The 27,568-nt window shown below is 44.5% G+C and overlaps 1 protein-coding gene and 1 non-coding gene across 4 annotated transcripts in view; both read left to right on the top strand.

Moving 5' to 3' along the window:
- DNMT3B (DNA methyltransferase 3 beta) overlaps positions 1-27,568 on the top strand; it is a 668,820-nt gene that overhangs the window by 36,064 nt on the left and 605,188 nt on the right. For all 3 annotated transcript variants that reach the window (XM_069651024.1, XM_069651025.1, XM_069651026.1), the window contains exon 2: positions 24,528-24,678. In XM_069651024.1, the coding sequence (XP_069507125.1) occupies positions 24,528-24,678 (151 nt within the window). The remainder of the gene's footprint in view (positions 1-24,527; positions 24,679-27,568) is intronic.
- LOC138581602 (U6 spliceosomal RNA) lies at positions 25,777-25,883 on the top strand. The gene has a single exon (XR_011304662.1). It is a non-coding gene; the product is annotated as a U6 spliceosomal RNA (small nuclear RNA).

Here is a 27,568-nt window from a genome sequence, read left to right on the forward strand (position 1 = left end):
TAATAACTGTTCATTGTTCAACAGGCCTTTAAGTGGCAAACTCTTATGAGTACCCAGGATCCAGCCTTTCCTCTTAAACAAACATACATTTCTCCTATCTTTGATCTCATCAGTCACATATGCCTCAAATGCTTCAACTATGCAGATGACATGCAAATCCTCAAAACAAATTCACAAATGACCCAACAACGGACACACCGGACCTCAACAGATTCCTTGCACAAGTGAACTCTTGGATGACCTCAAACAGACCTAAGCGCAACCCAACCAAAACAGAACTCATGATCTGCTGTGGAACCCCCTTCTAGCCCCAGAGTGATCCCCTGGCCAGACCTAATTGACCCGTTCTCACTTCATTCCTGCTGTGAGGATCCTTGGAATAACAATGGTTAGCAACCTTACACTTTAAGCATAGGTTGAAGCTGTTCTAAGGAGCTGCTTCTTCCAACTTTGCAGCTAATGACACACCATGCTCTCACTGACACGCACACACCGGACCCTGACAGTTTTTTCTCCCTGGCACTTTCAAGACTTGTCTGTGCCAAAAACTGTTACCTTGGAAACTGTAAGGAGTAAACAATTCAGCAGCCAGATTACTTCTAATTTTGAAAAGAGTCAAATGCGTTACCCCAGCTACACACTCTTAACCGGCTCCCAATGAAAAACCGGTTCTGCTTCAAAACTCTACACTTCACTCAATGCACAGAGTACAACAGTGGATGCGGATCTATCACAAGAAAATTCTCCTACCTGTGAGAAACCAAAGGGTGTCTCACCCGCTAGTTCTCAGGGACTTGTCATCCAGGTGGCCAGGACACAGCCATCGCTCTTGGATCCAGTTCCTGGGGGTGAACCAGGGTGGGAGGATCACCTGGGTCAGGGGTCTTCGCGGAGTGGGAGTGAGGCAGCTGATGGTGAGACATGTTATTCCCCCATCTTTGTTCACCTAACCCACCTATTTTTTAGGATTCTCCGAGGTCCCAACACCTCCCCATTTTTACACAAACAATGGTCCGAGGAAGAGGGTGACAGAGTAACAAGACTAACTCTTATACATCATACTGGACATGTCCAGCTAATCGGGTCAGACTAAGTCAGGCACTTGACTCTAAGTGCATACACCTGATACCAATTAGCTCTCCTCACATGGATAGAAGGCGGAACATAGAGATACACTCTGAGCAAGGTGGAACACAAGTACGAGCAGAACTTCCGGGGCGAAGGGAAACCTACTGGAGCAGAGCGACGGACCAAGGGACGAGAGCAGCGGGTCGGAAACCCCAGGAGTTCCCTACAGGAGGTTGTTGCCTCCAACAGGCTGTGTAAGACATATGGAGAAGGCCAGATCAGAAGGCTGCATTGTATTTCAAGGATGCCAGCGACCCTCCCGGGTGAACGGCAGAGTTGGGGAGGCGAGGCCAAGCCTGTGCTACTAACCTTGACATGTGAATTGCAAATCGTAAAACCAAGAATCAAACGCACATAGCCGGCAAGTTGGCAAGCGACCTGAGAGACCGATGTGTGTTAAAGAAAGTATGAGTGACACCATTAAATCGCAAGTGAAGGCTGTACACGTGTGGATGAGGCGCAAAGAAAGGCAGACCTGTGAATGAACTTTGAAGTAAGGACAGCTGTGAAATCAGCGATACCAAGTAACGCAGTGATACGGTGAAAGGAAGTAGCCCACACAAGTCTCCGTGAAAGGTGCATTGTTTGGAGCGATAAAGTGAATGAGCTATAAAAGCGAAGTAGGCAAAAGTAACACTGAGAGAAGAGTAAAGACCTGAACATTGAATGTTGAGTCGAAGTGGTCCTGCAGAGGTTTATAAAGAAAACCACGCTCATTCGAATGTTTTTGACATATGAAAACGGTCTGAACCCGACCAAGGCCGACCCGAAGTGTAATAAGCTTAGGGAAGGAAGCCACCTTGCATGTATTGTTGAACTTTGTTATGAAATGTCTGAGCCTGACAGAGGGGGACCCACGTGAACTTTGGTGGGAAAGGCCTGAGCCCGACAGAGGGGATCTATGTGAACTTTGTGTTTGTTGTGAAAGGTCTGAGCCTGACAGAGGGGGACCTACGTGAATGTTTTGTTGAAACGTTATTTGGAAATCTGAAGAAAGAGACTTTAACATGGAAGGCCATGCGGTCCTCGATCCATGTTTTGGAACTGTCTTTTGTTGAGAACCCGAGCCAGAGTGTCATCCTGCCTATGGGGACTGCATTTGCTCTGTGTGTGGGGAGGAGAGCTGATTCAGCCACATTTATTCTTTATATTTGAACACTGATTTTCCTTTACATACATATCCTTTATACATTAGGCATTAGGTTTTGTTAGGCTACGCCATTTTGATTTGATGGATTTCACTAGGACTATTTTCTTTATTATTAGATTAATCCGATCCTAGTTATAGGGCAGGATAGGAGTTTTTCCAAACCCCAAAACTTTAATAAAGGTTTTATTAAATTGTACCTTTTGGTGTCCGTGTAATACTTGTGATACCATGCCTCCCTTATATATCACATACATTCAAGAACACTGCAATCCAGCAATGACTCATTAGCAATGGTAATAACTTCAACTGAAAATGGCATTGAGGATCCTCATTCCCCCTCCTAGCAACCAGACCCTGGAATTCTCTACCCAGACACCCCATGCAGAAGATCATGTAACCTTCACAAAACAGCTAGAACCTGGCTATTCAACTAACTCCAGGATGAAAGCAGCACCATAACCCTTCCAGCCACAGCTCTATTAGCGTCAACATCATTCCCTCAAAGGCACCCCTTAAACTATATGTAATACTGGGAACCCACATGCCACCCGCCGGCAACTACTAACAACCAACACGCCAGACTGCAACAGAATTGAAACCAAATCAAAGGAATACTACCGCAAACATATAACGAAAAAGATGTTTCACTCTGCTGGGTAGTGAACACTAGCTCACTATAGGATGGCACTCCTCTTTTTCCCCACAGCTCATGCCCCTTTCAGTTCTACGTCTCTTCTCTCCCTGAATAACTTACCCCCCTTTCAAATTTAGCACCATACACACAGTTCTAGCTGGTGCCACTTGAACAGTCGAGTGATAATTCAGCTGTCCTCTGTAGGCTTATCTCACTCCCCACTTTAGTGGATAACCTTGCCCAAATCACTTTTAGTCTTACTTGTTTGGTTCTCTAATCCGGATAGTATAGTCCCAAGAGTCTCTGCCAATCCCTTAGTAGCTTGCTGGCACGCTGGACCTCCGTAAGTGCAACCTGCACCCATCAAGATGGCATCTGCATTCCCCACTAACAATGTGGCAAAAGAGTGCCGTAAAACACAACTTAACCTTAGTTTACCTATGGTGAACAGCAAATAAATACTATAGCCATGACTCTCATGCCTACAATTTACTATCTGCAAGTTAAAAATCTGCTTTTGGCAATTTTCAGACAGGAGATCGTTTGCAGTTGTGGCTGGGAAGTACTTTGGGCCATTTTAAGATACAGATAGAGGAGATTGAAGGTATACATTAAATGACAGCGATGTGTCTCTGTGCAATGATGGATGAGGTTGAGATGAAACCCCCAAACAGGAAGAAACTCTACTGCATAGTGTTGTGTGTCATGTTCTCAAAATATACTGTTTGGCCAAGATACCTTCATTTGATTGCAACAAAGGAAGTGTGGTTGCACAGTTTGACCCTGATCAAAAGGCTGCACTGTAATGAATCCCTCCAACCAAAATGGGACGTGATGTGCTAATTGCTTTTTACCCAAGGACGGCACATACGAGCTCAGAACATGATGTTTGCCTAATATCATAAGGCTGCTATGCATTGAATCCCTTCCCCTTAGTGTGCTCATTTCTTTAGGTTGGGACCTTGTTCTAGGTTGGAATGTGTCCATTAAGCATGGCAGGTTCCCTTCCCGAGCCTTCCTCTCCCCTTGGCTGTCCTCATTCTCATGATTCATCTCTCACTCCCCTTCTACCCATGTTATGCTTGGTGGCTCTTTACGCCTTCTGATGGAACCATCAGCGGGAAGGAAACACTGGCTAGAAGGATTTTCCATCAGCAGTTACCCCTGGGGCTGCACGCTCGTTTTACCCATTTGCCTAAATAAAGAAGTGCTTGAAGGTGCTCACCGTGTCTGATGAGTTCACTATGTTCCTGCACCTCCTCACAGCACCTGTTCCCGCTAGTGGGCCAAGGACACCTTCTAATGCTTTTGCTTCCACATGGAAAACAAGACCTCAAAATATACTGCTTGATCAAAATCACAAGTGCCTTCCGCTCTTCATTCTTTGCTACAGATTCCAAGAGTTGACAATATACTCCTTGCTGACGATCACAAAGATAGTGTAATACGCTTGTGTATCTTCCAGCAGTGATTTTTCTTTTTTACTCTTAATGGAGCACAAAAGCCATGTTTCTGTGGTGTTAGCCCAGGAATACAAGGCTACTGTCCAGCGAATCCCTTCATCTCCCTGTGCTAATTGCTTTCCTTATGAACTGCTGTGTGTATACAATGTTCACACGACCATAAGATGCTACAGTCAAGAACAGCCCGTCCTCATAACACCATCTTATTAGAATGCCTGTCATACTATGCTTTTAATGTAATACTAAATATCACTTTTTGTTGTAAACCTCAGTTGTGAATTTCTAAAGAGTACTGGTCTTATGTTAGATCAGACATTACTGCAATTGATTGTTTATTTTTTTGAGAAGTTTTACAAATTGCGATGCTTTACATTACAGTTTAACTTAAACAAGCCCAGGTTCTATATGAGTTTTGTGGTGTGCTGTTTAATAACTACAACATCAAAACTCATTTCAAATTTGCTTAAATTATGTTTATATGACGGGAATTAGGTGGTGTCCCTTAGAGCCTTTTTGGTACCATCAAAGTACTGCTTACTTTGGGCCTCCATAACATTGTGTTTTGGCCCAATTTCCGCCAGCTGTAATTACAATGATCACCAGTGGTAATCTGAGGTCTGCTGTCTGATTACAGAAATACCACATAATGGATGTAGCTTTACTGCCGTGCCAGGGTATTGCAGTAAATCCTTATGCATTATTTAAACATGTATTTTACCCTTTCCTTCCTCCTGACCTTGATTATTTATTTACAGTAGCAGATCATAACACTACTGTCAGAGCTGCCCACTTTGTCACTCCCTTTGCAGTAGCTGTGCAGCAATATAGCTCCTGCGTGCTTCTTTACTACTGGAAAAAAATTAAAACCTTTTGAGGACCTATGATCATTTGTACTTACACTTTTGTGATGGCGGTCAAAATTTAAGCTATTTTATGGCAGTATACCAATTTCTAATCGGAATCTTAAATATCTCATAATCCTGAGACTCCCTCTCCAGGGAGTAATCCTGCCTAATTTTGTCTTTCCTCACTAAATACTCAGTACCCGGGAAGCAGCAAACTCGCAACATTGCATCTCCGGAGCTGCAGACTTCACTGCCAGTCCAGCAAACTCCTGGGAGAAGAGTCATTTGATGCACCGAGCTACAGTGTACCAGTATCTGAACATGTGCTATCATCAACAGTTGCAGAGAAACTCTTGAATGGCCAATGTTATTCAGAGTGGCTGTGTGCCCGAGTGGTGCACATAGTAGAAAACAGAAGCAAACCCATTCATACCCAAAGTGGCAGCATCAGTTATAGAGTGTCAGTACAAATCTAGTTGCAGCAACCCATGATCTTCCTACACATTCCGCAATTGCCGCAAATTACCATAGTGAGACGCTCTTATGTTCAGTTAGCTGCCAGTCATGGGGGAATAAAATGGAATGTTCCAAATCGAGGGAAATGGATAAATGGATCACGGTCTTCCAAACTGGCACGAGGTAGGGGGGGGGGGCGGTGTGTGTGTGTGTGTGTGTGTGTGTTTTCTCTCCGAAGTGCTATGCCACCTATGTACACAGCAACAAACCTCTACATCGTCGGTAGCAAAGAGCCCAGCTGTATCCCTGCTCCACTCACCGGCTTGACCACAGCAGCAGTGTTCAACCAAGATATTGGTTGCATTCTGGTTCAGTCCCCTGATGTATCTCCAGTCACAGGTGCTGACCACCGAGCCCACGCTTTGTCCGGGGTCACCAGTGCAGAAGCGGCCACTATGCCATGCAAGGCGACGCCATCTCATACACTCCAGTTTTGCGCTCCGAAGACTTCCCTCTGTAAGTTGGCTCCAATTAAGATGTTCCTTTCACGGCAACCTCCTCAAAAATCAAAGGAGCACACAAAGCCCCACATTGGTGGTCTTAATTGTTTTTGTTGAGTTCCAGAGCCGAGATCTTCAAAGAAATGCAGCCATACTGTTCGGGTTCAACAGCACCTCCCCTACTCTTCCCCACATGCTTAGCTTTTTATTTATTTTAGGATCATTTGTATTTGAATAACATACGCATAAATATACGAAACGATATCCTAAAAATGTATATTTACAATCTTATCTATCATATAACAGAATGCCAATGCTAGAAAGCCTACTATAAATTCATTGGAGAAATGCATTCTAATAAATGCTAGTATTAACCAAGATATATCCAGGAGTAGGCATTAAAGACTATGGGCCTCATTGCAAGTGTGCCGATCTGGTAAAAATGCTAGTACTTCTGGCTCTGGCATTTTTACCAGACCGGCACACTTCAAGTTCTGTCGTGAGTTCAGGCCCCTATTAGCAAACAAATGCCTGAATCACTGGCACCATTACTAACGGTGCCAGTGATTTAGTAAATCTCATCCTATGGAGACCTATCGGACTGCGTGGGAATGGGAACTTACCATCGCTCCGCTGCCCGTAATGTCCTGGTAATACCAGGATATCGGGCAGCAGAGACAGTACACAAAAGGAATAAGAGGATCACTAATACATGATTAGCTTTTAAATTACATTAATCAACCCCTATCTGTGCATTTCAACCCAAACAAGAATGGAAACAACTGAATGTCACATGCTCAAGCGTATAACAAACCTTCCCACCGTCAACAATGGTCATTTGTTCTGGTGTACAGTACGATTATCTCCTCCTGTAGTGTTACACAGGAATGAAGTTGAAACTCTCACCTGAAATCTACTGCGTCAAGCAAGCTGAAAATATAATCCAGATCCCCATAACATATTAATAGGTTTGGTGTAAAACATTTGAGCAGCATGATTATTGTAATACCTAAATGCAACATGGAAATACACCAGGGGGGAGGAACATCTCCCACTGTCTTTAAAACTGAATAGATCATTCATTGCGTCACTTGGGCAGTGATTCAATATATTGTAATGTGGATGGAGGATCTCCAAAGAGATGTCTCAACATCAATACTCAGATGAGCAGCGGAAGCAGTACATAGTTCTGTTTCTGACCTCAGAGTAAATTCTTCACACCACTGAAGGTTTGCCCGAGCTTCTGACTACCCATGCTGTAGTCTGGATAGAAATACAGGCATGTTCCATTATGCATGATGTGTCCATGTTGTCTTGATGCAGAACGTAGTTTACTTTATTTTATTTTATTTATAGAACACACCCAACTTCAATATGATGACTTATGGTGGCACTCCTAGAAATGACCTATGCCATTGAATACAGTGTGCCCAGTCCACAGCCAGCCCACTGAGATCCTCTGTCCTAGGAAATAATGACAGGATAAATGCTACCAGGAATTTCTCCATGACACCTCCCTTCATCTCCTCCACTAGGCGTCATTGGCAAAAGTTGCTGCATCAAGATCGGTATTGTTAATCATTGAGCTTCTGCTGAATTTTTGACTGTTCCCATTAATGGCACTAATATCAGTGGTATTTTTATGTATTGTTTTATATAGCACCTTAATCAAAATGGTGCATGTGTGTCTATCGCCGCAGACACTCTGCTCAATTTACCTCGCCCTCTCCCTTAACTTGTCCATGTGTGGTTGGATCAGTACCACAGGCCAGAATTGCTCAGTGGAATTTCCACTGAGCTTGACGACGCCTGATCTGTAGTAAATGCTACTTTGAAATTAGTCTTTAGAAAGTTCCAGAATGGTGATACCTCTTATGAAGTCAATCTAAGAAGATTGACAAAATAATTCACTCGCATTTAAATTTTAATTTTGTGTGAAATTTTCTTTATTCAAAAATGTATTAGCAGAGACCCTTGCTGATGCATTTCGGACTAAAGTCCTTCCTAGGACGGGCTCTTAAAAAAACATTAACAGAAATGGGGTTAACATCACCCATTTTTTGCGTAAGAAATTAAATTACATAACATGTCACAATGTTTAAATTTTACACACTTCTTCTTCATAACATAAATAAAACATACCTGTCAACGTATTGTGTGCTCTGCTGGGAATTCAATCATTAATTTTCCAATAGACTTTTTTGGCTGTTGGTTAAGCCTTTCAAACAAGGCCTGTATGCCTGAAGCTTAAACTTTTCTTGCACCTCTATATCATAGTTCCAATGAGCTCGTTGTATTGCGGTTAACCGTTGTGACGGTTAATTTTGCCGGTACATGTGTACCTATATATTAAGTTGTTCCTTGGAAAAAAGTGACTCTTTGTCCATTTATACTTTCAGTCATAAATGGACAAAGAGTCACTTCTAACTGTTTACTTCTATTATCCCTTTGTTATATGTTCAATATAGCCATGGGCGCTTACCTTTGCTGTGCGCTCACGGAATGCACTGCCAGTTCATCGCGGTCTTGGAGATTAATGTTTTCGTCTGTTACAAGCCTCAAGTCCTCTCTAAACAAGGAAACTTGAGTTAGCTCTTGGATATATGTTTTATACTGTGTGTCAGAGATTGTTGCGCATTGCATTCCTGCTTATTACTTGTTGTATGAGTTGTTCTTTGCTCACGTCGAGGGTTCGGCAGCGTCGCTGTGTCTACGGCAACCTTCATTCCCTTTGACAACAGGATGCCGAGGCACTTGAGCAAGCTATCTTATTGCTACGTCATCGCGTGCGTGCACGATGACGTGGATACGTATGATTCACGTATGTCGGGAATTGTAGTTTGCAACATCTCACCGCACTCAAAGTCATGGTGCTACACAAATCCAAAAAGCCATTAGATTCATTATTTTTCTAGCACAAATATGCAATTTCAATATCAATTTTACTCACTGTGCGTTGTCTGAAGTTGACTCATAAGTGATGGTGTACAAAAAATAATTATTGTGGTTTTTTTGGGATTTTACGTTTGAGCCAAAAAGTAAAAAATGCAGATGAACATCTTCAGACAGCTTCTTAAAATAGCACTACCTGGTTGCATGATAGTACTTGTAGAGTGTGAGACACGGGTCATACATATTTCTGCTATCACTCTTAGTCTATAGGCAACAATTTACGTTCAGTTTTAACAGTCCGCTCATACAATGTTCACAGAAAGCAAAATAGATCAAGTTCCTCATTGAGACCTGATGGGGCGACAGTGACGAGCCTGTCCATCCAAAATGCCTCACGTTGTTCTAGCTTTTTTGTTACGTTCATGCGTAGTTCTTTGGTCTTGATCATTTCAAAAATTTGGAAGCGTACTTGCGCTAGTTGGTGTTGTAGTCATGAAAATGTCTTGCGATTGGTGAATGCCGGTTGTTTGTTATTATATTAGACTTATGTCCATTCCAGCTTGTTCGAACTTTGCAGCTGGTTTGTCTAACATATGTCAAACCACATGGTGTTAAGGAAAGCGTCTTGTGGGCGCTGAGTACCTGAACCTCCGGTTGATGGTCGTGGTGAAGTCGCCAGGCTGTCCGACTGATGATTGCTGAAAGTGCAACGCGAGGAACCAGCACAACACCCACCCTGGAATCAACAGGGTCAGAGGTGAACCGGCTCCCAACGCCACGGATGTGCACTTCCCTGATTTACGTGACGTTGGGACAGTGCAAGCACTGACAGGGAAGGCGGGTCTTGACTAAACGGAGATGGTCCACAACAGGATTCAGCAGCGAAGACTCCAACAAGTTGCAGCAGACTGGATAAGGGAACTGGAATAGGCAGGTGCAGTAGGCAGGCTATGGAGGCAGAATGACCCCTGAGGAGGCAGGAGGGCAAGCACTGAGCAGAAGGCTGAGAAGGTCTGGGGAAACCAGAAACCCGAGGGCAGCCAGAAAAGGGAGTCTGGAGTCAGGTAGGGAGCAGACAGGGAGAACCAAAAGGCAAGGAAGGGAGCTGGACACTATCCCCTCAGGAACTGGCAAGGGAAAACCAGGAGGAATGGCAAGGGAAAACCAGGAGGGAAGGCAAGAAAACAAGGCTGAAGGCGGGCAAGGGTGCAACTCAGGGAGCTGCACGGGCGAGGACGCGATCAGGAAACAAACCGCATTGAGACACGGTTTGTTCCAATAAACTGGCCCTTAATATAGGGAAGGCAGCACCCGGGAGGCTTGGAACGCAAGCCGTGCTGTCCCTGGGTGCTGACGCACCCAAAAAGAGGCTTGGGAAGCAAGCTTGCAGCTTCCCTAGCGCTCTATGGATGGCGCATGCGCGGAGTGCAAAACACGACCTCCCGCGCATGCGTGAGCCCACGCAAACGGGAGACCTGGAATCGGCAAGAGCCGCGGAAGATCAGGGTCCCCCCAACCTGAATCGGGGGTAGACACGCCAGGACGAGGCGCGCCAGGACCGGCAGGCACGCCCCGCACCTCAGGTAAGTTGTGTGACATGGACATTTGATAGCGTAGACAACGTTCAGAGATTCGCATGTTGCATAATCCTTGAGCTGTATTTTTCTCCAGTTTGTCAATGTGTAATGATGTTACGTTTTATTACATTATTGCAGTTGTTACAAGCAAGACATGGGTAGGTCCCTGTATGTTTGCTGTATTGTCTTTTTGAACAGTCTGGGCAAGTTTTCACAAGAAGATCCTTTAGATTATGACTCCTTTGGAATGCGAAAATTGGTTTAGTGTTAAAGTTGTTCTGCAATTTAGTATCACATGACAAAAGTGGCCAGTGTTTCAGTACTGCTTTATTGATTTTATTTGACTGAATGCTATATTTAATTACAAACACCACTGGTCTATCCGTTCCGGCATGCTCACTTTTTGGAGTTAACAATTGACTACATTCTTTTTGGTTGGCTTTTATTCTTGCTTCTTGTAGTTCTGATTCTCAATACCCTCTAGCTTGACATTTGTCAAGCATTTGAATTGATTCGGTTTCCCAACTGTTACTGGTATTGACAATTCTTTTGACCCTCAGCAGACTATATGGTAGACTCTTAATTGTGGGAGGAGGATGAAAACTAAGTCTGTGCAGAAGGTTGTTTCCAATTTCTGAAGTAAACTATTCTTGTGTCTATTGCATTCAGGTAGTTCAAGAAGAGATCTAGAGTTTGTGATTTGTCTTTCCAGATCATGAAAATATCGTCTATATAACGTCCCCAATGTTTTATGTATTTCTGCCAAACTGGATGGTGTAGAACATATTCTTCCTCAAACTTGAGCATGAAAGTGTTTGCGTATGCTGGGGCCATTGTGGCCCCCATTGCAGTCCCACTTATTAGCTTATAGAAGGTTTTGTCAAATTTAAAGTATGAGCTCTGGGCTATCATCTCAAGCATGATCATAATAAATTATTTGGAAGCTCCAACATTTTCTTCTTTCAACAGAATCCAATCAACCGCTTGCAGTCCTAAATAGTGCGGCATTGAAGTATGCAAACTGCATACATCAATGGTAACTAAGATATTGGTGTGTTCTATTTCAATGGCATGTTGTCATGACCTCTGTGAGGGGGCACAAGTTGTGCCACAAGCAGGCTCCCACCAGAACCCTGAGGGCCTTAAAACCACTGCAAAAGAGCTCCTAGAGCCAGTCCTGGTGCCTTTGGCACCAGGCTCATATGTAGGAAGGAAGGGCTGTTCAAACTAGGTCCCAATTATGTACATGGGCCTTTACATCCAACATGGAAGCACCCACAGCCTAGTTCTAAGCTATGAACCAAGCTATGCAGTCTAGTGTTTTGGGTGTGGCCGGCCTGGAACTACTTTCTCTGGTAGTACTTTACCTGGGCTATATAAACCACACCCTGACAGCAGAACACGCTTCGTGTGATTCTGCAACCAGCAGCGTGACGCTCAATGTGTCCAGCTCCTGGTCTTCAGCATGTTCCTGTGATCCTGCAAGAAAAAGAATTGCGACCTGCAATAACGAGAAAGGGAAAAACAATATTAGAACGCACGCTTCCAAAACATCGAAGTCTACCAGTCTTACCTGAATTCCATCGCGCTACGCCACGCTTCTATCCGGAGCACCTTTAACCAAGGTTGAAAGATACAAGAGGAGACAGCTACAGTTAGGCCTATACTGCAGTAAATCGGGTCACTACCTCAAAGAATGCCCAGTGAAACCTCCAAGGAAGATGGTAGGTGCTACAGAGAAAGAAGATGATGGAAAGGAATCAGAAAACTACCAGGCCCGGCAAGCGTAGAGGTCCGCTTGTCGAGCGAGAAGGATGAGTCACAGACCTCACATTTTGCCCTACCAGTAACCTTGATCAATCACCAATGACCGTCACGGATGCATGCCATAGAGGCATATATAGACAGCGGAGCAGTTGGTAATTACATAGATCGAGATCTGGCAACAGAAATGGGACTTCCCTTATGCACAAAACCAACAACTGAAAAGGTAATTATTATTGACGGTACAGAAATTGCTTCCGGACCAGTAACCCAATGCACAACAGAAGTAACCCTTCTGTGTCAGGATGGACATCAAGAAGCAATCACGTTTGACCTCATCAAAGCTCCTCAGTTCTGGTTGATCTTAGGGATGCCATGTTAGTAACTCACAATCCCCACATAGATTGGCGTGCAAAGAGACTGACCTTTTCCGACGAATGCGCCCACGCTTGCTACCCGAAATCTATACCACAGCCAAAACTGAAGTCTGTTCAAGGAATAGCATCGGGGATCGTGGAACCAATGGACACCTTACCAAAAGAATATCAGGATTATCAAGATGTTTTTTCAGAATGAACAGGCTAACACATTACCGCCACATAGGTCCTATAACTGTCAGATCGACCTGATACCTGGTGCACAGGTTCCTTGTGGTCGAATTTATGCACTTACGGAAACCGAAAATCTCCACTTGAAGTCCTCTCTGGATCAATACCTGGCTAATGGGTTTATCTGTGCAAGAACAACAACGAGATTATTCTGTCTTACCTGAGAAAACACCATCCGCCACTCAGCATCTCAACTGGGCTGCAATCTGTGGAAACCGAGAGAAGAAGAAACATCAACCACCTGTGAGTACTAGTTTAAGGACTTCCGGCGAACCGCTACCACAGCTGCTGTTCGAACATTGCGACCTGCAATGACGAGAAAGGGAAAAACAATATTAGAACGCATGCTTCCAAAACATCGAAGTCCATCAGTCTTACCTGAATTCCATCGCTCTATGCCACACTTCCATCCGGAGCACCACAGCAACATCTGCAAAGGAAAAGAGACATATTCAGGTTCGCTTTCAATATTAAACAACCGCACAGCGCTGTACTTACATTAACGGAGGAGAAGAAGAAGAAAACACAGGTTAGCTTTAAAAGTCAATAAAGGCGCTGCGCGCTTTCTCTTACCTCTCCACCCGGCACGCCAGCATCAAGACCTTTGCACCTGAAAAGAAGGAGATAAAGACATTAACAAATTCCCACCATAAACAGAACAAAGACTTACAGTTAACAAACCTACCTGCCTACCAGCAGATTCGGGGTCACAGCGGGCCTGGGCCCAAGGAAGGCGTACTGCACCAGTGAAGCAACTCGGGCAGCTCGCCAACAAACATCAAGCTCGCCTGCACAAGAAACGCAGGACGGATAGCTCACCCTACAAATAACTAAGGTGAGAAAAGAACCCATTGGGAAGGGAATCGGTCAGAGGGAGGTGGGAGCTTCACCCATTAGAGACAGTTATCACAAATCCTCCCTTCTGCAATTGCAGATTCATTATTCAGCACTGGGCAACTACGCATCCAGGGTTCCAGATCTCTGAGCCTTCCAGACGCCCCCGGGGATATCAGGTGAGCGTAACACATGTAGTCTGTTTAAAAAATCTGTGGTATCCTTGATATATGATGGACATTTTTGAATAATGGGTTGTAGAATTTTATCGATATAGATACCTAGTGGTTGTAGTAATTCTTCAGTTGCAGCTACGATAGGTTTTCCTGGTTGTTACTGTACGGTCTTTTGTATCTTTTGCAAAAGATAAAAATGGGGAACCTTTGGATAATGCGTGGTCAAAAATACTTTTGTCGTGGTTGAGATCCATTTGTTCTCCTGTGCTGATGTTAACATAGCTTCGATCTTCCGTTTGTTATATCTGTCATGATCTCTGCTTCCAAAAGATCAGGACTTGCCCGACTCCCTTGGAAGCAGACCCCTAACCCCGGTTCCGAGTGCCAGCCAGTCCCAATGCTTGGGTGGACTTACCTGCAGCAGACCATGCTGCTTACTTACCTGCCAGTTGAACCCCTGATCCTCTTCTGTTTGGGACTGCTTTTCCTGTTGGGTGGGGCAGGAGCCACTCCCTAGGTTCAGAACACTGGAACTCTTCTGGAAAGCAGGAACTCTTTTCTTACCTAGGCGTGGCTGTGGAAGGAGACACCTAAGCACTACAGGAGGCTATTTAAACCACACCCGATGGATGAATCTTGCTTTGTGTTATTCTGCATTCTCTGCAGCAGAACGCTCATCGTGTCTTCTGCTTCTGATCCTGGGCCTAAGGGAACAAAGGCTTACCATCCTGGAATCCAGTCTTCAGCAGCACCTGTAAAGACAAAGAAAGAACAGGTTAGCACTACGGTCTTCAGTGGCAGCACATCTCTTACCTGGTCCATCGGCTGTCACCAACGCCTCGCACTGCATTCCGGCATCTGAAAGACAAAGGCTTACCTACTCTTCGCATGCTCCGGAGGTCTTCGCACTGCATTCCGGCATCTGAAAGACAAAAGCTTACCAGCTCTTCGCACACTCCGGAGGCCTTCGGCGCTGCATCCCGCATCTGAAAGACAAAAGAAGGTGCGTTTAAAGACATTGGGCAACTTTATTACTCACGTGCCATTCCTCCTTCCCACGCCGAATCCAGTGGGTATTCCAGCACCCTTCAGCTTCTCTAAAGCTCCAAACTTGTACCTGCAAGATAAAAGGGACAGTTAGTGCGCATCGTGAAGCAGGCTACAAGCGCTTACTTACGTGCTTCCAGGCGCTTCTATTCCTCACGCGGGTTCGATCCTCAACTCTCATCAGCCCGCCATCCTCCATCGCCGGAACCCTGCAAAACAAGAGATATCATTACAAAAGACTTTTAAGACATTTGAAGTGCCCAGAACTTACCGTTCGTCCAGTTAACGACGGACAGCAGTCCTCTGAGGTCAAGAGGCCTGCACCCTTGTCCAGTGAAGAAACTGGTTACGGCACCCTGCCCCGAGGCAGATGGAGAGCTCGGCGTTCACTTACCTAAGACATCTTACTCTTCGAGTCAGACATAGAGTGCACAGAGGTCCAGCCCAAAGAGCCAACCGTGTGTTACACATCACCTTTGAAGATACAGCATTCACCCAGTCAAGACCGGCGCCTCTGCGGGAATCAAGTGAGCGTTACAGAACACAAAGCCTACCGCAAAACTCCCACCCAGGCGCTATGGAAACCTCGGATACCGACCAGCTAGCCCAGTTACTTGGGGAACTAAGAGCAGAAGTGCATGCAGCCCGTCAGGAAACGAATGCTCTAAGAAGGGAACTGATTATTTCCAAGGAGCGAACAGACGATCTCGCTAGACAATTGCTACAGTCACAAGCCGGACAAACTCCGTTACCTGCATCAGGGGCAAATCTTCCTTCAACATCCTCTACGAACCCAGTGCAGATCAACCTACCTGGGAATGTACCTCTGGCTCCGCCCGAACGATTTTCTGGTGACCCAAAGAGGTTTGCAGTATTTATTAATCAGTGCCGGTTGCACTTCTTATGCCGGCCAGCAGCCTTTCCAACTGATCAAGCTAAGGTAGCTTTCGTGCTTTCGTACCTTAGTGGCAATGCGGCAGACTGGTCGATCCCTCTAGTTAATCAAGATGATCCGGTTCTCCATGATTTTCAAGCTTTTCAGCTCAGTATGGAAAAACTGTTTGCAAGACATTCACAGGGGCAGGCCTTGGACAATTAGCTCCTTTCATTGCGACAGGGTAATCAAGACCTTTTGGCTTATATTGCGTCTTTCAACAGACTGATAGTGGAAACTCGATGGCCTGAGGACAAAAGGATTACGCTGTTTTATAGAGGCCTACGTGGAGAGCTCAAAGATGTGTTAGCCCAAGTAGTGAATCCCCCGCAAGACTGTTCGGACTATATTGACTTAGTCGTTCAAATTGACCACAGACTGCAGAACAGGAAGGCCGATCGTTCCAAGTTTGATGCTCGAGTATTTTCCAAACTACCAACTCCTACCAAAGGAGTAGACTCCGGGGAACCCATGCAAATAGGGGGCCTGAAAGGACCACTAACACAAAAGGAGCGGGAAAGGAGAAAACAGCTGCAATTATGCCTCTATTGCGGAAACTCGGGACACTTTCTTCGAGACTGTCCGGTGAAACCAGCCAAGAAGGCAGTAGGAGCTGCAGTTACCAGGGTCACAAACTCCGAGCAGGGAAACGACCTCGCCCGACAAGAATAGAGGTCCTCTTGCCGAGCGTTAAAACCAGTTCTGTGACCTCGCATTTCGTGATACCTATGGTCCTCATTAGCCCTGAACATCCGGTTCGATTACATGCGATTGAAGCTTACGTCGACAGCGGTGCCATCGGCAATTATGTGGATCATGAAATGGTTTTGAGGATGAATCTGACTCTTTGTCCAAAGGCTGTAAAGGACGTCATTACTACGGTGGATGGTACGGAGATAGCCTCCGGACCAGTAACGCATACCACCCAAGAAGTGACGCTAGTAAGTCAAGATGGACACCATGAGAAGATCGTGTTCGATGTGATCAAGGCCCCTCAGTTCTAGATTATTCTAGGAATTCCTTGGTTAGAGAAGCACAATCCTCAGATCGATTGGCGAGCAAGAACGGTTCAGTTTCCAGAATGTGTCTCTACTTGTCACCCTCGACCTGGTGTTGCACTGGCAGCAATTTCCTCGGAGGCTCCCCAGTTACCTCCTGAATACTTAGAATTCCAAGATGTTTTCCGGAAGGATCAGGCTAACTCTCTACCTCCTCATAGGTCTTATGACTGCCAGATAGACCTGATACCTGGATCTACTCCTCCTTGTAGTAGAATTTATGCCCTCACCGAGCCTGAGAATCTTCACCTCCGACAATACCTGGATCAATACCTAGCGAATGGGTTTATTCGTCCTTCCAAGTCCCCTGCTTCCTCAGCTTTGTTCTTCGTTCCAAAAAAAGAAGGGGACCTTAGAACTTGTATAGATTATCGCGCCCTGAACCAGATCACCGTTAAGAATAGATATCCGTTACCTTTGATCCCTGAACTCCTGGACCAAGTCAGAAAAGCATGCATATATACAAAGCTGGATCTTAGAGGAGCCTACCACTTGGTACGAGTAAAAGAGGGCGATGAATGGAAGACGGCCTTCCGCACCAAGTATGGGCTATTTGAATATCAGGTCATGCCCTTCGGACTTTGCAATGCCCCGGCCGCCTTTCAATATTTTATGAACGATGTCCTCAGAGAGCTCATAGATGTGTGTGTTGTTGTTTACATTGACGACATCCTCGTTTATTCTTCATCGGAAACTGAACATCGGAAACACGTGAAAATGGTCCTCGAGAGATTGCGTCAACACAAACTTTTCGCTAAGTTGGAAAAATGTGTTTTCAACGTGACTGAAGTTGAATTCTTGGGATTCATATTATCACCTAGCGGAGTGCGTATGGATTCAAAGAAGGTCGATGCAATTCTCAAATGGCCATCGCCATCCTCCGTTAAAGGTGTTCAAAGCATGTTAGGCTTCGCTAACTTTTACCGCCGGTTTATCCCCGAATTCTCTCGAATAGTCCAGCCCTCACCGCCTTGTTAAAGAAAAACAAACGTTTTGAATGGTCTACCGAGGTGGAACAAGCTTTCCAGAATTTGAAGACTAGATTTATCTCTGCACCGATCTTAAAACATCCTCGCCCAGAACTCCCCTACATCGTTGAAACTGATGCTTCGAGCCTTGCCATGGGGGCAGTTCTATCACAAAAGGACCCAGTAACCAATCAGTTGCATCCCGTGGCATTTTGGTCCCGCAAATTCTCGCCTCCTGAAATCAATTACACTATTAGTGATAAGGAACTTCTAGCTATCAAGTCCGCCTTTAAGGCTTGGCGGCATTATCTTCTGGGGGCCCGACACACCGTTACTGTGATTACAGATCACCGAAACCTGCAATATTTGAAAACCGCAAAAGCTCAATCCTCTAGGCAACTCCGTTGGGCACTATTCTTTGCCGAGTTTGACTTCATAATTACCTATCGACCTGGTACAAAAAACGGTAAAGCTGATGCCCTTTCTCGGATGGGAGTGGAAGAACATTTGATCAATCCTAAACCTGTACCTATCATTCCCTAACAAAGAATTCTAGGTGTAATCGCCACACAATCCATAGAGGAAGTTAAGGATAAAGCCAGGCTACTGGTAACTCCAGCAGACATACAGAATTGGCATCTGCAGGGAAAGGACTTTACGGTGAAGGACAACCTATTATATTTCCAAGAACGGTTATACCTGCCCAGCACAGATTTACAGAAAAAGGTAATCTCTTGTTATCACGATTCTTTAATGGAAGGACATCCCGGTATGACCAAGACCTCGGAAAAGATCAAGCGCTACTTCTGGTGGCCGTCTTGGAAAAAAGATATCAGAGACTTTATAATGTCCTGTGGAGTATGCGCCCAAAACAAGAGTCAAAAGGAAAAACCAGCCGGCCTCTTACGCCCTATTGACATCCCGCCTCGTCCTTGGCATACGCTTTCTATGGACTTCATCACCGATCTACCTCCATGCTCCGGATACAATACGATCCTAGTAATCGTGGACCTATTCTCCAAGATGGCGCATTTCATTCCACTCAAAGGCTTACCAACAGCAACAACTCTGGCCCGAGAATTTCTCGAAAACATCGTCCGACTGCACGGTTTTCCTTCAGTTCTAATTTCGGATCGAGGTAGTCAATTTATTTCTCATTTTTGGCGAAGTTGCTGTCGGTCGGCTCAAATTGATGTGAGACTTTCGACCAGCCACCACCCTCAAACCGACGGACAAACCGAGAGGACCAATCAAACTCTGGAACAGTATTTGCGCTGCATGCTACAACAAACTGAAAAAAACTTGGAAAGATATCCTTTGGATAGCCGAATATGCCTACAATAACTCTGTCCACTCGGGAACTGGGAAAACCCCGTTTTTTCTTTTATACGGTAGTCACCCTCGAACCTCGGAGTTGGATCCACTCCAAGATCTTGGAACACCAGCAGTAGACCACCTGCATTCTACAATCACCCAAGCCTTTAAGGAAGCCGTTTCTCACCTTCAAAGGGCTAAAGAACAATACAAGAAAGGAGCAGACCAACATCGGAAGGAAGCCCCCCAATATCAAGTAGGAGATCAAGTCTGGTTATCCACCAAATATCTACCTCTAAAAGGACCACGCACATTCAACCCAAGATACCTTGGTCCCTATTCCATCACTACCATAGTAAATCCAGTAGCGGTCAAGTTGGACTTGCCCCCTCACATGAAGATACATCCGGTCTTCCACGTCTCTCTATTGAAACCCGTGCAACCTCAAACCCGACTAACTACATCTCCAAAACCCATTCTAGTTGATGGAGAACTCGAGTTTGAAGTCAAAAGCATCCTGGATTCCAAGATCTCCAAATCTAAACTATTTTACCTGATTGACTGGAAAGGCTACGGTCCCCAAGAAAGATCCTGGGAACCTGCATAATATGTCCACGCGCCTCGCCTAATCAAAAGATTTCATCGAACATTTCCTAACAAGCCCAAACCCCCGGAGAAGCCCGGTTTGGGAGGGGCCTTGAGGGGGGGTGCTGTCATGATCTCTGCTTCCAAAAGATCAGGACTTGCCCGACTCCCTTGGAAGCAGACCCCTAACCCCGGTTCCGAGTGCCAGCCAGTCCCAATTGGGACCTTTTGGACCCTGTCCTGGCGCCAGTGGCACCAGGCTCATAAAGATGCCCAGTCCCAGCGCTGGAAGCGCCGGGCTCATAATGCTTGGGTGGACTTACCTGCAGCAGACCATGCTGCTTACTTACCTGCCAGTTGAACCCCTGATCCTCTTCTGTTTGGAACTACTTTTCCTGTTGGGTGGGGCACGAGCCACTCCCTAGGTTCAGAACACTAGAACTCTTCTGGAAAGCAGGAACTCTTTTCTTACCTAGGCGTGGCTGTGGAAGGAGACATCTAAGCACTACAGGAGGCTATTTAAACCACACCCGATGGATGAATCTTGCTTTGTGTTATTCTGCATTCTCTGCAGCAGAACGCTCATCGTGTCTTCTGCTTCTGATCCTGGGCCTTAGGGAACAAAGGCTTACCATCCTGGAATCCAGTCTTCAGCAGCACCTGTAAAGACAAAGAAAGAACAGGTTAGCACTACGGTCTTCAGTGGCAGCACATCTCTTACCTGGTCCATCGGCTGTCACCAACGCCTCGCGCTGCATTCCGGCATCTGAAAGACAAAGGCTTACCTACTCTTCGCATGCTCCGGAGGACTTCGCACTGCATTCCGGCATCTGAAAGACAAAAGCTTACCAGCTCTTCGCACGCTCCGGAGGCCTTCGGCGCTGCATCCCGCATCTGAAAGACAAAAGAAGGTGCGTTTAAAGACATTGGGCAACTTTATTACTCACGTGCCATTCCTCCTTCCCACGCCGAATCCAGTGGGTATTCCAGCACCCTTCAGCTTCTCTAAAGCTCCGAACTTGTACCTGCAAGATAAAAGGGACAGTTAGTGCGCATCGTGAAGCAGGCTACAAGCGCTTACTTACGTGCTTCCAGGCGCTTCTATTCCTCACGCGGGTTCGATCCTCAACTCTCATCAGCCCGCCATCCTCCATCGCCGGAACCCTGCAAAACAAGAGATATCATTACAAAAGACTTTTAAGACATTTGAAGTGCCCAGAACTTACCGTTCATCCAGTTAACGACGGACAGCAGTCCTCTGAGGTCAAGAGGCCTGCACCCTTGTCCAGTGAAGAAACTGGTTACGGCACCCTGCCCCGAGGCAGATGGAGAGCTCGGCGTTCACTTACCTAAGACATCTTACTCTTCGAGTCAGACATACAGTGCACAGAGGTCCAGCCCAAAGAGCCAACCGTGTGTTACACATCACCTTTGAAGATACGGCATTCACCCAGTCAAGACCGGCGCCTCTGCGGGAATCAGGTGAGCGTTACAATATCTTGATCTTCATATAGGTTCCTGATTAAGGCCATATCCTTCTCATTCAGGTTCTTGTATTTGGGAGGTTTGAAGGAGACTTTCTTTAAATCTTTCAGTACAGCTTCTTGAAATACGTCAATAGTTCCATTTGAAACTGGAGGCATATATGTGCTTTTAGGACACAATTCTAGATAGTCTGTGCCTGTTGTCATCGTTTCTAATTGGTATCTGCAAAATGGGCTTTCAACTAAGGTTTTCATGTATATTTAAAAAGCTCAATTTTAGTTTAAAAAAATGGCGATGTGTGAGTTGATACAAAGTTAAGACCTTTCTGGAGAATTGAGAGTTCCACTGTAGTGTGTATTCTCTTTGATAGATTAATCACTAGATTCTTCTGCTCGGATATCTGCTGTGGAAGCCTGACATTTCTGCTCTTTCTTCTCCCCCTCCTCGTTCTTTTCGGCGGTCTTGTTCTTTCCCTAAAAGAGTTTGTTTATGCTGTGGAGTTAAAATTCTATCAGCCGGTTGTCTTGCTGTATCACTTGGTTGATGTTCAGATCTATTATCTGCAGATTACCAGATTCTATATCCGATCCTGAGCTGAGTTATCTGTTGAGGTTTTTCCTTTTGGACGACTAGGGTTGTTATATTTATTCATCCACGTGTATACTTCGTTGTTACAATAATCATAAGTGTCACATTTACATTTTCATATTTTCTTGTTTTCCAATTCGTCTTTGTAAGTTTCTAATTTCTTATTGATGTCTTCCAACGTTTTGTTGATATCTTCCTTACTTAGAGATTTACTTAGCTCAGTTTTAATATCTTCGATCTCTGTCATAATTAATGTTAGTTCCTTTGATAATTCTTGTGTAGTCAACAAAATTAAGTCTAGTGAGCACTTATTCAAGATATTCTCCCATTTCTTGACAAAGTCCTTATTCTCCTTACATAGTGTTGGGCATAAGGGCATGCGCAATCCTCTTGGTATTCTATGAGCTCTGTGATATTTGGTCAATGCGACGGCATGTAATTTTTCTGTTGATCTCCTTGCGGATCAAATATTCTGGCTGTTTAATTTTCTTAATTGGATCCGCGGGTTGTATGCAGAGTCCTGAGTCTGTAATGAGATTTAAGATTGCCTCTGCTTCCTCGGATGAAAATCCTAATGTTTCTGCATGTTTATTCGTAATATTGGCTATATCTTCAAAAGACATGTTGTTTGCGTGCCTCCACCTCAGAGTTGTGTAGAAATTGGGTGAGCAATTTTCTTTTTAAAGGCAGGCACTGCTACTGTTCTTAAAGCTTGTTCAATGTATGTTCGAATTTTCAAAGAAGTTCAAGGCGTCATCCAATAAATGCGACGTACACTGCGTCACAAAATATATAACATGCCAGAATTGCTCAGTGGAATTTCCACTGAGCTTGAAGACGCCTGATCTGTAGTAAATACTACTTATAAATTAGTCTTTATAAAGTTCCAGAATGGTGATACTTCTTATGAAGTCAATCTAAGAAGATTGACGAAATATTTCACTCCATTTTAATTTTAATTTTGATTTTGTGTACAATTTTCTTTATTCAAAAATTAATTAGCAGAGACCCTTCGGACTAAGTCCTTCCTCAGGGCGGGCTCTAAGAAAACATTAACAGAAATGGGGTTAACATCACCCCTTTTTTTAGTAAGGAATTCAATTACATAACATGTTACAATGTTCAAATTTTACACACTTCTTCATAACATCAAACAAAATACCTGTCTATGTATTGTGTGCACTGCTGTGAATTCAATCATTCATTTTCCAATAGACGTTTCTGGCTGTTGTTTAAGCCTTTCCCTGTTTACACCTCTGTTGACCCCCTTTTCGTTTTTAGTAATTTCCTTCTATAATCACAGCAACCTTATTGTTAATTGTGTTAGTACCAGTTCATTTGCCATGCTTTGATCTGTGTTGCATGTTTCAGCCTTCTGACCTTCCCTAAATTGCTTTGGATGTGTTTTTGGAAGGAGCAAACGTCAACCACTTGATTTCTATGCAATACAGCACACAGGCATGAAATAATTTCTCATTTGTTTTCGTTTGTATAGGAAAGTAAATCCTACCAGTAAAATGTTATGTAAGATTTGTAGAAAATCGTGCCATGTCAAAGTTGTAATTTTTAAAAAAATTAATAGTGGGAACACACCGGACAAATGACAAGCAACACTGTTGGCTTGAGTTGTGGTTTGTGAAACCTGAACAACAATCATAATTCAAATATTTTCGTATGTTATGCTTTCACCGATGTTTGTCTTTTTTTAGAGTAAATGGGCGGTATAACTGTAATTTTGAGAGGCAGTTGTGTTGACGGCAAATAGACCTGCATATCACATTACCTTGCTAATTAATGTTAGTGCAGGTGGCCCCATTGTTCTGCTAGCATTTATAAGTGATCCGTTGGGAGAGCAATGAATGCTCCATTCTAATTAAGCAGCAGGCTGTGGGGAGAGTCTTGCTGGGGCCGTTACATATCCAAAGATCTCATTGGTTGCCGTTCCTACGAATGCAAGCGAGGAGCAGATGCGTACAATGCAAAATGGTGTCCCTTTTATTACCATGTCTAACTGCTTGGGGGACATTGGGCATTCTTTGTGCTATGTGAATAGTCTCCATATCATGAAGGAGCTCACAAGATGGCGGCCAGAGTAGCGCAAGCGCGTCCTTATTAATGTCTCTGCTTTTTAATGTTTAGGTGGGTGGGAGAAGGTGTTTATACTATTCCTGGCGACTCGCAGATACATTTAAGAAAGACGCCACTCGTCATCTGCTAAAGCTAATTTTCCAATGACATTTATAAGGGCCCGATTCATGGAAGTGTTTTATAATGGCACCATCCCATAGGAAAACGTTCCATGAATCAGGCCCTGTGTGGCGGCAAAGTCACCGCAAATGTCTTGAACATGGGATGAATTGTACTTGGAGTGAAATCACAGGAGGCTATGCTTTGCTGTGCCCGACGAGGCGTGATTCTGGTGCATGACACCCATGTTTGTGTATCAGAAGGCAGACACAATTGCCCGATTGCCAGTTGGCTGTGTCTGGCTGCTACTGATTGCACTTTGATCTTTTCGCAGGTCGATATGAAGGGGGGTGTAATCCTGAGCAAGGAGGTGGGTGCAGTTGGTAAACATCCCAGCATCAGCAATGGAGACTGCTCCCCGCCTTTATCCAACACCCATGGGATCGCCTCTCCTCTGACTGGTAAGAGGAGGTACGCACGAACAGGTCAGTGTTTACTAAGACATTTGAATTATTCTCGGTTCCTCGATCTAGCACTCTCAGTATTCCCCTTCTGCTCCATACGTCACTATTTGCTTTCCCTCTGAACCTCCAACTACCACTCTTTCCTTTCCACATACTTTTCTATTATTCCCTTTTCTCTCTCTCTAGCCCTCTTATTAGTGTTGGCTGTTAGATTACACTGAAAGCGTTCCCTGCAAGCCATAACTATTGCCATGGGAACTAAAGAGAGGTGAGAGATGAGATGTGAGGAGGGACACACATTGCCTGCCTATGGCCGTTCCCACCAACCACTTGCCCTCCCAGCCCAAAGCAAATGCCCCTGGGATCTCTTGGAGTCCTGCTCTGTGCTTTTTGAGCAGCCCCTTCTTAGAGGTAACTAACTGCTTAATTGCAGCTATAAACCAGCTGCTGGTGTACTAAAACTGCCTTAACCAAGTATGCCTTCAGTCGATTGATTTATAAGCAGTATGGTCGTCCTTGCACTGAAATCCTGTTACAAATGAGCGTTGGCAAAGCCAGCCGTTTTGGCTCCTGTTTAGATATGTATCTGCCATAATATACACACGGTACTTTTGCCATCTTATGGCCAGGAAGTACCATTATGGTGGTGCCTGGAAAATACAGAACCTATGCCTACACAAAAGCCAAAAATTTTGGCTTTGCCAGTGCTTGTGATTTTTTTCTTTCGCCTACACTGTATTTCTCTTTATCTCTCTAACCAACTGTACTTGAGGGTGACATTTGTTCACAAGGCTCTTTTATTATTGGTTGAATCGCCATCTCTCCAAATACATGTAAGCACTATTTTGTATACATTACACGCCAGATACGCCCTTCCAAGCAACATTCTATAATTTCACCATAAAGTGGCTGCTTATCATTCAAGAGGGGTCGAAGCGCCCTCATCTTTAAGTGCTATTTCTGGCCACAAACCCACTACAGAGAGGAGGAGAGTGTAACATAGGCGTCCTTTCAAGCCCATCGCTATTCCGTCTCCCATTGTTGTAACATAGTAGGTTTTGGGGGTTGAAATTCTACAGTACCTCCCATACCCTACCTCATGTACACCTCATCCGCTGCGTAGTATCTAAATCAAGAGTATTCAAACCGGAATGATACAGAGTAGATGAGCATGGCCCCTGCATAAGGATGACGTGAAACAGGGTCATTTTAACATTGACAATTTTGATATTTACTCTAATGTCATTAACTCTATGTTTACAGTGTTATACATGCTATTTGTCTTTTCTAATTTTATTTGGCATGTAGTCCTTTTTTCACACTACTTTGGTTTAGTGTTTGCGCAGTCTTCTGAGTTGTGTGTACTAGTTTTATGTACGAGGTGACCTTTTGGGTTTAGAGGTACTGAATGTTTATCATTTGTCACAAGCATGTTGTTGTTAGTAGAAACCAAGGAGTAAAACGCAACAAAAAATGAATATTTTTGATACACAATTGTAGAAATAATATATTTTTGTAATAGATCTTAATAATAAACAAATGTGTAATGAAAAATGATGTTTAATGAGATTATTTAATTGCTAATCTCTTAGAGGTAATCTTGCTTTCTCGTGAGTGCATACTCTGCTGAAAAGAAAGGAGTTTAGAGTCCTGCTCTCTGTTTCTTATCCATCTGTTCTACATCTGTTATTTAGAACACGTTCAGTAAATTGTACGTTTATTACCTGCATTGTATCCATTCATGGCCTGCTTTTTTAGTGGGTGTGGTTTTTTGTATTCTCATTTTTCTTTGATTGCGGGAAAGAAGTGTGGGGCTCTGTATTCATTGTTGCTTCTTTTTTATGTATTGTTTTAATTTATTCTGTGCTGTTTTACAACAGGTGTTATAATTAATAATCTATGTAGTATTTCTTGTTTGTAAGAGATGCAGACTCTCAGCTAGATTTCTGTTTTTACACTTCGAGGACTACATGTCCCATACCATTAGAGGTACAATGGTCTGGTACCAAGCTATAAAACCATTATATTAAAAAAAGACACTTTCAAGGAGGACTACATGTCCCAAAATGTATTGGGCATACTGATATGTACTAAACACAACTCACACATCCTGAGTTTGTAAAGACGGCTGCAAAGGCATCCCATTCTGTACACAGATACAATCTCCACTTCTCGATGAGCCACATCTTCTCCAAAGCTCCAGCTTGTTCAAAAGCGCTGTTCACACCCGAGTGCAGAGTACTGGCTGACATTGAATTGTGCGAGAGTCTAACCTCAATAGATGCCCTCCCTTTGCTATTGTTTACCCTGCATTAGTGGCCTCTAGAGATGTAGAACTGCATGTGGCAGAAGGCACTCACAATCTGTACCTCACAATGAACTCCTCTTCCCCACATCACCAGCTTCTTAAAAGGAATAGGCCAAATGACCGCATCCAAATTACCGACCCCACCAAAAGACCTAAAACACATACCACAAAAAGTTCAAACTTTTTGTGGTATTGGGTCTTTTAGTGGGGTCGGTAAAAAAAAGAAGCAAAAGGCTGCAGGGACTGCAGGGGTGTCCCCTGCAACACCCTGCTCACTATACTATACAGTATAGTGAGTGGGGGTTTTAGGGACACCCCTGCAGCAAACACGCTCAAAATAACAAAAAGAAAAAGAAAGCCGGGGGTTGTGGGGTACACCCCCGCAGCTCACCCGACCCAAAACAATGTATATCTAAAAAAAAGTCTGGGGGCTGCGGGGGTGTCCCCCACAACGGGGACACCTCCGCAGCTCACCAGATCAAAAGTAAAGTGAAGTGAAAGGGAACCGGAAGTGAAAGGGAACCGGCGCCGCAGGGACACAGCGCGTTGGAAGGAGAGGTAAGTGGGGGGGGTGTGTTGGGGGTGTGGGTAGGGGTGTGGGTG

This window comes from Ambystoma mexicanum, chromosome 3p (genome assembly GCF_040938575.1).
Source record: "Ambystoma mexicanum isolate Mex_15411 chromosome 3p, UKY_AmexF1_1, whole genome shotgun sequence".
Lineage (NCBI taxonomy): Eukaryota > Metazoa > Chordata > Amphibia > Caudata > Ambystomatidae > Ambystoma > Ambystoma mexicanum.